Consider the following 12,335-nt stretch of genomic DNA (forward strand, 5'->3'; position numbering starts at 1 on the left):
CCGGTGGTGCATCCCGTGTAGGGGCTTGTCCTCCCATGATGGTCCCTCTTCCAGCGCCTCATCTACTGTTCCCCATTGTCTGAAACATTCTCTGAGTACGTCATCCGTTGGAGCCTTCTCCTTGATGTATTCATGGAGCTTGGATGTTTCATCCTGGACAGTGGCTCTCACACTCCCTAGTCCCCCCGGCCTCCTTCCTTTCGACTGGGATGGAACCCTCCATGCATGGTTAGGAGCTTTCGGGTCCTAACGTACGTGGTCTGAATCTCTTCCTTTGGCCACCTTATTATTCCTGCAGGGTATCTGATCACTGGCAGGGCATAGCTGTTTATTGCCCGGGTCTTATTCTTGCCATTGAGCTGGCTTCTTAGGACTTGCCTCACTCGCTGCAGGTATTTGGCCGTAGCCGCTTTCCTAGTTGCCAGTTCGAGGTTGCCATTGGCTTGTGGTATTCCGAGGTACTTGTAACTGTCCTCAATGTCTGCTATTGTTCCTTCAGGGAGTGAGAGCCCTTCAGTGCGGACTACCTTTCCTCTATTAGTCACCATCCGACTACATTTCTCAAGCCCGAATGACATCCCGATGTCGCTGCTGTAGATCCAGGTCGTGTGGATCAGGGAGTCTATGTCCCTTTCGCTCTTAGCATACATCTTTATGTCATCCATGTAGAGGAGGTGTCTAATTGTAGCTCCATTTATGAGGTGGTATCCATAGTCTGTCTTGGTGATTACTTGGCTTAGGGGGTTCAGTCCTATGCAGAACAGCAGTGGGGAGAGTGCTTCACCTTGGTATATGCCACATTTGATGGACACTTGGGTAAGTGGCTTGCCATTGGCTTCAAGTGTGGTTTTGCACATCCTCATCGAGTTCGCAACGAAGGCTCTTAGGGTCCTGTTCACCTTATACAACTCCAAGCAATCAGTGATCCATTTATGTGGCATCGAGTCATAGGCTTTCTTGTAATCAATCCAGGCTGTGCACAGGTTGGTACGTCGGGACCTGCAGTCTTGTGCGACTGTTCTGTCAACCAGGAGCTGCTGTTTGGCTCCTCTGGTATCTCTACCAATGCCCTTCTGTGCTTCGCTCATGTATTGATCCATGTGTCCACTTATCTTAGCCGCAATGATGCCTGACATGAGCTTCCATGTTGTGGAGAGACAGGTTATTGGCCGATAGTTGGATGGGACCGCACCCTTTGAGGGATGCTTCATGATCGTTCGCCCTTTGGTTAGCCATCCTGGGTGAGTCCCATCCCTCAGCAGCTGGTTCATTTGTGCTGCTATGCGCTCATGAGTGCTGTGAGTTTCTTTAGCCAGTAGGTGTGGACCATGTCGGGGCCTGGTGCTGTCCAATTCTTCATATCTGAGACTCTTGGCTGTATGTCTGCCACTATTATGGTAACTGGGTTCTGTTCAGGGAGGTTGCTGTGCTCCTCTCTCAGGGTCACCAGCCATTGTGCACTGCTGTTATGTGCAACCTCCTTCTCCCATATGCCTTTTCAGTACCTTTCAGTTTCCAGTCTTGGTGGGTCAGCTCTGTTGTTAGGACCCTGTCACTGAGCGTACACTTTCGCAGGTTGTGTTGCGAACAGCTTGTTTATTCGTCTGGCCTCATTCTCTTTCGTGTACCGCTTTAGGCGGCTGGACAAGGCTTGGAGCCTTTGTTTGGCAGTTTCTAGTGCTTCAGGTATGGTGATCTGGATGTACTTCTCTGGTATCGGCCTTTTCATCACACCTCTCTGGGCCTCCGTCGATTGACTCACATCTTTCCGGGCCGCCTTGATCTGAGCCTCCAACCGTCTTTTCCATGGTGGGTAACGTATCTCATGGCTTCCATGGTTGCTCTTATAGCCAAGCATCTCAAGGATCACTAATGCTGAAGCGTATATCAGCTCATTGGTTTCCGTGATCGTTACGGTAGGGATCGCCCTCAGTGCTGCATTCACACTTTCCATGAGACTTTCAGGTGGTACTTCACATAGCCGTTGTAATCGGTTTCTAGGTTGCCCAGCTTTCATTCTCGCCATGATCTTAGCTTTCAGGTCAGTTGCTGCCTCGCTCAGCATTTCATTCATTGGGGCTGGCCTCCCAATCTCATCATCTGCATTCATTGGGGCTTGCCTCCCAATCTCTGGTATGACCTCCTCCTCTGATCTGGCAGCCTGGGGCCCTTCACCATGGAACCTGCGTTGTACCTCATCAATCTCAAGTTGTGACAGCAGTTGTCGTTTGTGGATGTTGGAACACTGAGCTACTAGTTGTTTTGTGGTCAACCGTGACTGTGGGTTTCGAATTAACCATTTAGCCCACATTCTCTGCATGTAACTCCTCTGACTAGGGTTGCTTGAGTAGTAGCATTCCAACAGAGCCATGTTATCGCATCTCGTCCATCTCAGAATTTTTAAAAATGTCAGTACAATAAGTCTCTGAATGTATTTAAAAAAAATAATTTGGTTGTAATACTCACGATTTTCCGTTACTCATGATTGCTCAAGATCCAGCAAAGCTAGTGGAATTATAGTCATCTTGCCAGGTCCATACGCAGAGTTGCTGCAGGCTAGCTTGCAGCCTGCTCAGTCGCTTGCACGCTTCCTTTCTGTTGTCTCCCGCAGGGTATTTTGATGCGAACGTAGCATGGCGCATATCAAAGTACTGCTTTACATTCGACGTTTCATCTACGGTATTTTGTCATTGCTAATTAGACACACCGCAGAACCTGTTCCTTCGGTCCTTCGGTCCATTCGTCCTAAAGTCTACCATGCTTGTCATCTTTTTTTCTTTTCACCATTTTATTCGTTTAGGATTAGCTTTGCGCTAATGACCGGGCTGACTCAAAAGGGGGCATTTACCTGTTCACCAGCAACGGCCAACGTCGGCCAGTATCATCCAATGAAAATTACTCCTGCAGCCAACTGCAGCCCTGAACAGGACATGAGCAGTGAAAAATCGATGAATGGATAAAACAAGCGAGAATATTTTGTTTTGTCTGCGAGTCAGATGCAATAATCAAAAGAGCCACACTTGGCTCGCGAGCCATAGGTTCCCGACCCCTGCCCTAAATTGTCCCTAAGTGTGATTGCGAGCGTGAATGGTTATTCGTCTATGTGTGCTCTGCGAGTGGCTGATAACTAGTTCAGGATGTACCCCACCTACTGCCCAAATACAGCCGAGAGCCCCATGAGGATAAGTTGATGGATGGATGGGGAGATATCTATTTATTTATTTTATATTGAGAGAGAGAGAGAGAGAGAGAGAGAGAGAGAGAGAGAGAGAGAGAGAGAGAGAGAGAGAGAGAGAGAGAGAGAGAGAGAGAGAGCCTGACATAACCATTGCCACTCCTTTCACTCCATTGTGTCTCAGTACGGAGAGATGAGTTTAAATGCATCACCAAAAATGTGCTTTTCACTCTGTACCTCTTTATTCTCTCGACAGACATCAATGAATGTGAGAACCCAGATGCCTGCAGTCAGATCTGCATAAACTACAAAGGGGATTATAAGTGTGAATGCTATGAAGGTTTCGAGATGGATCCTGCCTCCAAGAGCTGCAAAGCTGTGGGTCAGTCATTCATCACACATATTGAATTGAAGTTCAGAAGCAATATACACACATGATTGGGCACACGTTCAAACACAAGCACATTGAAGTCTGGCCTTTAACAGATGGCATTTACCCTTTACTCCCGGCGATCCTGACCACTGCAACGTTATATCCTCTGCTGTTATCTCTCTGTGGGATCCCCGGAAAAGAGAGGCCTGCTTTGTATTCAAGCCCTCCTCAGCAGTCTGTGCAAAGATAAATATTTGCCTTTTCTTTTTTGCTGTCCTTACAAATGAAGCTTTCAGCCAGCTGCCATGCTTTCCCTGGAGTATGAAGCAAAAGATGTGGTTGGAGGCCAATGTGCGTTTGCTAGAGGCCACAGGCTGGGTTTGTCACCTCTGTTGGCCTGGGTAAACACTCCTTGCACTCTGTAATTAAAGGGGACTCTGAATCCTGCAGTAGCAAAGGCATTGTTGCCTGCTGACTGGGCCTAATCTTGACTGGTTTTTTTTGTTTGTTTTGATCAATCTCACATTTGCAACATAAGAAATGAGAAACATTACGAGACAGTTGATATTTTTTACACGGCATATGAAGCGATGATATCATTCACAGGCTTACTCAGGACATGTCTGCAGTAGGTGGGTTTAAAACTTCTGTCCTGCTCTGTTTTAATGATTTACAGGATATTAACATAGACCGGCACTTAACTAGGGTGCCATTCTGATTGACCTCTTCTTTGTCAATAACGCAGCCTCCCTTGCCCTGACAACATTTTTCTCTGTAAAATTCTGGCATCCGCATTCTGGCAGTGTGTGCAATGACCCCTTAGTCTTATTGTGGGATTGGATTCTTTAATTGCATTAGTTTCATGGCAAATTCAACTTCAAATTCAACTCGTGTCAGCATTTACAATACAATACAATACAATACAATACAATACAATACAATACAATACAATACAATACAATACAATACAATACATGCTGATTTATATAGCGCTTTCACAACATTGATTAAGAAGGCCACGGGTCCAAGGCTAAGTAATTACTGAATGAAGTGAGGTGGTATTGAAAAAGCTGAACACTAAAAACAAATCACTCACTCTTAGTTTTAGTGAAATAAAAACAAGATTAACTGTTAAGTGTCTGAATTTTTCCAAGAGTGAGGCTCAGAAACATTTTTTCAAAGGCTGGCATTTGATATTGGAGATGACATGGGAAAAATGCATTGCTCTTGAAATCTTTCCCAGTTGTTTACTGCAGTCCAGATGTATTTCATCAATAGGATGATTACTGAGGAATGGAGGGATCAAATGCACCCAATAATTGGTCAGTTCCATTTAGTCAGGGTGGACATCAATCGGATCACCAACCAATTTGTTCAGTGGCTCTTCAAGGTGCCACCCAGATCATTCCTGGGATGCTACAATGTTTAAAAATATATATATTAAAAAAAAGTTGCACAAAATAAAATGATCTGGAGCCACATATTTTTTTAAGTAGATGTGTAGTCCACTTCATAAAAGTCTCTGGATCCAGATGATTATATTCCGTATAAATCTTTGATGAAATAAAATTGCGTGCATTTAAGAAACAATTTTTAGTACATACAACTTCATGAAAAACCAATTTGGACCCTTTGGAATTGCCTGTATTTCTGCATACATTGGTTCTAAAATGTGATCTGCTTAAACTTAGGGTGTAGTGACACCAGAAAAGACATTCTAAAGCTATGTTTATGCTTGACACATTTATGAGACGTGCATAATTAGTCGAATGCAACTTTTGCAGCATTTTATAGTCCTCGTGGCTTGTTCACAGACAATAGGGGGCAATGAAAAGCATCTGTGGCAAAGAACAAGAGAATTAGAAAACACTTTAATTGTGTTTGTTTTTTTATTCATTAAACTTTATGGACAACAGCAGTTTGAGGTGAACCCTACATACAATTAGCAAACGAAATAAAAACAAAGAATCAAGAATTAACACAGTAGTTTGCAATAGATTTAGCTGATCAGCGCAGGTACAGATTTTTATCTGTATGTAGTGTGTAAAATCTGGGCAGTGCGGACGCCCCGCGGAGAGGCGTGATTGCTGAAATGATGCAATTTCACTGCGTGAAGCTGTGCTGACCTCACGGATGTGTCAAGCATAAACCGAGCTTCAGACAAACAGAGCAGTCCAGTTGCGATCAATTTGACGCCCAGAGAATGATATGACCTGGATGAATGAGAATATTCACAGACATCTCAAAAAAACCTGATGTTTATCCAGGTAAAACAGTCTTGTCGATAAAAGTAGAAATTAGTGTTGCTCATTTCCCTAAAAGTGGACACATTGAAGGATTCTGTCAATGCAAGTGGTGGTAGCAGTCTGTGTTGTGTCTGTGTCACAAGGCAACAGACATCAGGCCCAGCAGAGAGGATGCAAACTTGGAATTTGAATATTGGCAGCTGCGTGAATTGTTTATTAATTTTGTTCATTGCGAAATAAAGGAAAATGTTTAGTTACAATGCCCTTTTAGCCACAAAAAGAAAGTATAGAAAAGGAAAAATGAAAAAAAAAACCTTGTGAGGGAGGAATACATCCCACACACTGTATGTCAACTTTATGCAAGTGCATTATGGTAGTTGAAACGGAATACTATGTCTTCAGTTTTAAAATTCTATTGCAAATGTTATACGGATGGACTTTCTTTTTCTACTTTTTTGTGTGACAACATGCATTCTGTTGCACAAATGACCTGAAAATGTGATTTTTTTTTTCTTCAAACAAACAAGACTTTTAGTTAAGACATAATCTCCTCCATTTTGCTTGAGCCAATGAGGCGGTTACATTAGTCCTTAAATCAAATCAAAAGTAATGTCTCTGTGATTAAAAAAAAAGGTTCCCCCTTTGAGTTTGTTTTTTATTTTTTTTTAATGTGTCTTTAGGGGCAGGACAGTAGAGTAGTGGTTCACTCACTGTTGAGAGGTTCACGTTTTGAATCAGATCAGACATTGTTATCGTGTAGAGCCCAAAATTCTCACCAAAAAAAACACCATGAAACATTCAATATGTATTTTCCATGAAAAATAGGGAGACCCAACCATCCCCCCAAAAACTAAATAAATATTAAAAACTACATACAAATATTAAAAACTAATAATGTGAATAACTGTGAATCTGGAAATCACGTTGTATGATAAACCAAGTCAGATCGTCTTTGGCCCGAATTCAATCTTGTGCTGACTTTCTTCACAATCAGACTTCATCTGGGTTAATTTACACAGTGCACACTGGCCGTAAATGAATACCTACATCCATTTTTGCTTAGTTTTTTTTTTTGTGACAGCAACAGAATTTCGTTTTTGACACAAGCAGAATATGTTCTCAAGATTATGTACAGGTCTACCAACTTAGTTTAGACCAGTGTCTTTTTTGTTACAGTTTCTCTCCCATGTTCCGTGTTTTAACTCATTTACAGAAGAGTTCGAGGCAGAACCACAATGCCAGAACCAATCTTCTGTGCCACAGTGGTGGCAGTTTGAGTGCATACTTTTCAAAAAATGATTTTCAAAAACTGGTCATGAATTTCCTAACATCCACAGGATTTAACTTTTCAGTGCATGGGAGGGAATCTCATGACACTTTCAAACTCAAGTTACTGACAAGTTTTTCTCGGAATTCCAGGAGTTTTACAACTCGTAGGTGTGAATGGGGGTATGAATCAATCCTCATATATCAACAGATCTGCCCGTAAAATCTGGCCGTAAACTGACCAAGACTACAGGTTTGTACTAAAAACATGGCAAAAATGGAGAATTAGAAAATGGGCTGAGTCACAACATTGCGTCCATAAATCATCTGCTGATTTAACCAGTGACAAAGCATTCACTTCAGGGACCTATTAAATACAGTACAGAATGATATTGTTTATTTAGTTGAATCCTCCTCTCTAAATAACACTGTTGAGCAGGCATGTCCTACTCCAAAACACCTCTGAGGAAGCCTGAAAACGATCCTGAGAGACATACCGTAGAGAGACATATCAAAACAGAGGGCATCGAGGACCTATTTTTTGACCACATATGTCGGGAGTGTCATTTTCATCTCCTGTTGCACAAGCTTTTTTGTTGAAATCCAGTCCATATTTTTCCTTGAGTCGAACATTGATATAAAGAGTAGCACATACTATACATTCACCAGCTGTAAAATTCGGTACATCTCCCCACAAAAATCTCCCAGGTAACTAATGTGCTAGTGACCAGCACATGATGCATGAACCAGAGGAGAGCAACTAAGGAGCCCATTTTTTACACACTTAAAAATAGAACATGGTTGTGTCGTTTGACCTTTATATCCCAATCCAATGTAGTAGTGTTGATGTGTTAGTGTACCGTATTTTTCGCACTATAAGGCACACCTAAAAGCTTTATAATTCCATGCACAGTATGTATGGATCAATATTCTGATTTCTTGGACGTAGTACTTGAAATACCATAGTACCATTCGATCACGAGAACAATTTGGACCCAGCCAATAACTTCTTCAACAACAAACAAAGGGTAACAAACTCTGACTATTACCTGGATGAACAATTCAATACTAATATAAAATTGGAAAATGCACTTTCGGTAATACACTTAAACAGTAGAAGTCTCTATAAAAACTTCACAAAAATTAAAGAATACCTGACTAAATTCAATAAATTTAAAATAATTGCCATATCAGAAACTTGGCTTGACGAAGATAAAACAACTGAAATGGAAATAGAAGGTTATGAAATGTTTGCAACTAATAGAGAAAACAAAAAAGGAGGGGGGGTTGCAATATATGTAGACAAAGCACTTAAATGCAGTAAAATCGAGAGATTGACAAACACAATAGAAAACCTAATGGAATGTCTAACCATTGAAATACACAATAAAAAGGCATCAAATATCATCATAAGTTGCATCTATAGGACACCAGGAACATGTGTTGACACATTCAATAAAAAACTAACAGATATGCTCAGTTACTACAACGATAAGAAAACACGAATAATATGTGGTGACTTTAACATTGACTTATTAAACCCAAATAGACACAAAAAAACAATTGACTTCATAAATACTATGTGCAGCAACAGCTTTTTCCCAGTAATCCTGAAACCTAGCAGAATAACAGTTGACAGGGCCACATTAATAGATAACATATTTATAAACTTTAAATCCCCTCCGTGAGTCGTCACCTTACCGTGGTGGAGGGGTTTGTGTGTCCCAATGATCCTAGAAGCTAAGTTGTCTGGGGCTTTATGCCCCTGGCAGGGTCACCCATGGCAAACAGGTTCTAGGTGAGGGGCCAGACAAAGCACGGCTCAAAGACCCCAATGATGATTACGATAAATGGATCTCGGTTTCCCTTGCCCGGACGCGGGTCACCGGGGCCCCCCTCTGGAGCCAGGCCTGGAGGTGGGGCTCGTTGGCAAGCGCCTGGTGGCCGGGCCTACACCCATGGGGCCCGGCCGGGCACAGCCCGAAGAGGCAACTTGGGTCCCCCTTCCCATGGGCTCACCACCCATGAGAGGGGCCAAAGGGGTCGGGTGCAATGTGAGCTGGGCGGCAGCCAAAGGCGGGGACCCTGGCGGTCCGATCCTCGGCTGCAGAAGCTAGCTCTTGGGACATGGAATGTCACCTCTCTGGCAGGGAAGGAGCCCGAGCTGGTGTGTGAGGCAGAGAATTTCCGACTGGATATAGTCGGACTTGCCTCCACACACAGCCTGGGTTCTGGTACCAGCTCTCTCGAGAGGGGTTGGACTCTCTTCCACTCTGGAGTTGCTCATGGTGAGAGGCGCAGAGCAGGTGTGGGCATACTCATTGCCCCCCGGCTCAGTGCCTGTACATTGGGGTTCACACCGGTAGACGAGAGGGTTGCCTCCCTCCGCCTTCGGGTGGGTGGACGGGTCCTGACTGTTGTTTGTGCATATGCACCAAACAGCAGCTCAGCATACCCACCCTTTTTGGAGTCCCTGGAGGGTGTGCTGGAGAGTACTCCTGCTGGGGACTCCCTTGTTCTGCTGGGGGACTTCGATGCTCACGTGGGCACTGACAGTGAGACCTGGAGGGGCGTGATTGGGAGGAACGGCCCCCCCCGATCAGAACCCGAGTGGTGTTTTGTTATTGGACTTCTGTGCTCGTCACGGATTGTCCATAACTAACACCTTGTTCAAACATAAGAGTGTCCATATGTGCACTTGGCACCAGGACACCCTAGGCCGCAGTTCGATGATCGACTTTGTAGTTGTATCATCGGATTTGCGGCCGCATGTTCTGGACACTCGGGTGAAGAGAGGGGCGGAGCTGTCAACTGATCACCACCTGGTGGTGAGTAGGCTCCGATGGTGGGGGAAGATGCCGGTCCGTCCTGGCAGACCCAAACATATTGTGAGGGTTTGTTGGGAGCGTCTGGCGGAATCCCCTGTCAGAAGGAGTTTCAACTCCCACCTCCGACAGAGCTTTTCCCATGTTCCGGGGGAGGCGGGGGACATTGAGCCCGAGTGGACCATGTTCCGTGCCTCTATTGTTGAGGCGGCCAATCTGAGTTGTGGCCGTAAGGTGGTTGGTGCCTGTCGTGGCGGCAACCCCCGTACTCGCTGGTGGACACCAGCAGTAAGGGATGCCGTCAAGCTGAAGAAGGAGTCCTATCGAGCCTTTATGGCCTGTGGGACCCCAGAGGCAGCTGACGGGTATCGATTGGCCAAGCGGGCCGCGGCTTCGGTGGTCGCCGAGGCAAAAACCAGAGCGTGGGAAGAGTTCGGTGAGGCCATGGAAGCCGACTTCCGGACAGCTTCGAGGAAATTCTGGTCCACCATCCGACGTCTCAGGAAGGGGAAGCAGTGCACCACTAACACTGTGTACAGTGGGGATGGGGCGCTGCTGACTTCGACTCGGGACGTTGTGAACCGGTGGGCAGAGTACTTCGAAGACCTCCTCAACTCCACCAACACGCCTTCCTTGGAGGAAGCAGAGCCTTGGGACTCTGAGGTGGGCTCTCCTATCTCTGTGGTTGAAGTCACCGATGTGGTTAAAAAGCTCCTCGGTGGCAAGGCCCCAGGGGTGGATGAGATCCGCCCGGAGTTCCTCAAGGCTCTGGATGTTGTGGGGCTGTCCTCTGGAGTGGCAGACCGGGGTGGTAGTCCCTCTTTTTAAAAAGGGGGACCGGAGGGTGTGTTCCAACTACAGAGGGATCACACTCCTCAGCCTCCCTGGTAAGGTCTATTCAGGGGTGCTGGAGAGGAGGGTCCGTCAGGAAGTCGAGCCTCAGATTGAGGAGGAGCAGTGTGGTTTTCGTCCCGGCCGTGGAACAGTGGACCAGCTCTACACCCTTAGCAGGGTCCTTGAGGGTATGTGGGAATTCGCCCAACCAGTCTACATGTGTTTTGTGGACTTGGAGAAGGCGTTTGACCGTGTCCCTCGGGGAGTTCTTTGCGGGGTGCTTCGTGGGTATGGGGTACCGAACCCCCTGATACGGGCTGTTCGGTCACTATACCACCGATGTCAGAGTTTGGTTCGCATTACCGGCAGTAAGTCGGAATCGTTTCCAGTGGAGGTAGGACTCCGCCAAGGCTGCCCTTTGTCGCCGATTCTGTTCATAACCTTTATGGACAGAATTTCTAGGCGCAGCCGAAGCGTTGAGGGGGTCCGTTTTGGGGGCCTCAGTATTGCATCCCTGCTTTTTGCAGATGATGTGGTGCTGTTGGCTCCTTCAAACGGGGCTCTCCAACTCTCACTGGAGCGTTTCGCAGCCGAGTGTGAAGCGGTTGGGATGAAAATCAGCACCTCCAAATCTGAAACCATGGTCTTCAGTCGGAAAAGGGTGGAGTGCCCCCTCCGGGTCGGGGAGGAGATCTTACCCCAAGTGGAGGAGTTCAAGTATCTTGGGGTCTTGTTCACGAGTGGGGGTAGGAGGGAACGGGAGATCGACAGGCGGATCGGTGCAGCGTCTGCTGTGATGCGGACGTTGTATCGGTCTGTCGTGGTGAAGAAGGAGCTGAGCCAAAAGGCGAAGCTCTCAATTTACCGGTCGATCTACGTCCCAACCCTCACCTATGGTCACGAGCTATGGGTCGTGACCGAAAGAACGAGATCCCGGATACAAGCGGCTGAAATGAGTTTTCTCCGCAGGGTGTCCGGGCTCTCCCTTAGAGATAAGGTGAGAAGCTCAGTCATCCGGGAGGGGCTCAGAGTCGAGCCGCTTCTCCTCCACATCGAGAGGAGCCAGATGAGGTGGCTTGGGCATCTGATTCGGATGCCTCCTGAGCGCCTCCCCGGTGAGGTGTTCCGGTCATGTCCCACCGGGAGGAGACCCCGAGGAAGACCCAGGACACGCTGGAGAGACTATGTCACCCAGCTTGCCTGGGAACGACTCGGGATCCCCCGGGGAGAGCTGGAAGAAGTAGCTAGGGAGAGGGAAGTCTGGGCTTCCCTGCTAAAGCTGTTGCCCCCGCGACCCGGCCCCGGATAAGCGGTAGATGATGGATGCATGGATGGATGGATATTTATAAATAAGATTGATCATAAAATGGAAAGTGGACTTCTCATTAATGACATAAGTGACCACCTGCCTGTTTTTGCAGTTTTTCATAATTATTTCGATAGAAAAGCTAAATCAACAACTCGTATAACAGAAATAAGACTAAGAACCCAACGTTCCATCGATGTCTTTAAGCAAGACCTAGAAAAACAAAACTGGACCGAGGTCTACTCAAACGAAGACCCAAATACAGCGTTTGAAGTATTTCAGTCTACCATAATCTCCTTATATGATAAAC

At 46.0% G+C, this 12,335-nt stretch overlaps 1 protein-coding gene across 5 annotated transcripts in view; it reads left to right on the forward strand.

Annotated features, from left to right (window-relative positions):
• The window catches only part of lrp8 (low density lipoprotein receptor-related protein 8, apolipoprotein e receptor), a 179,551-nt gene that overhangs the window by 119,638 nt on the left and 47,578 nt on the right, over positions 1-12,335 (forward strand). For all 5 annotated transcript variants that reach the window (XM_052073346.1, XM_052073342.1, XM_052073343.1 and 2 more), the window contains exon 9: positions 3,432-3,557. In XM_052073346.1, the coding sequence (XP_051929306.1) occupies positions 3,432-3,557 (126 nt within the window). The remainder of the gene's footprint in view (positions 1-3,431; positions 3,558-12,335) is intronic.

This window comes from Hippocampus zosterae, chromosome 8 (genome assembly GCF_025434085.1).
Source record: "Hippocampus zosterae strain Florida chromosome 8, ASM2543408v3, whole genome shotgun sequence".
NCBI lineage: Eukaryota > Metazoa > Chordata > Actinopteri > Syngnathiformes > Syngnathidae > Hippocampus > Hippocampus zosterae.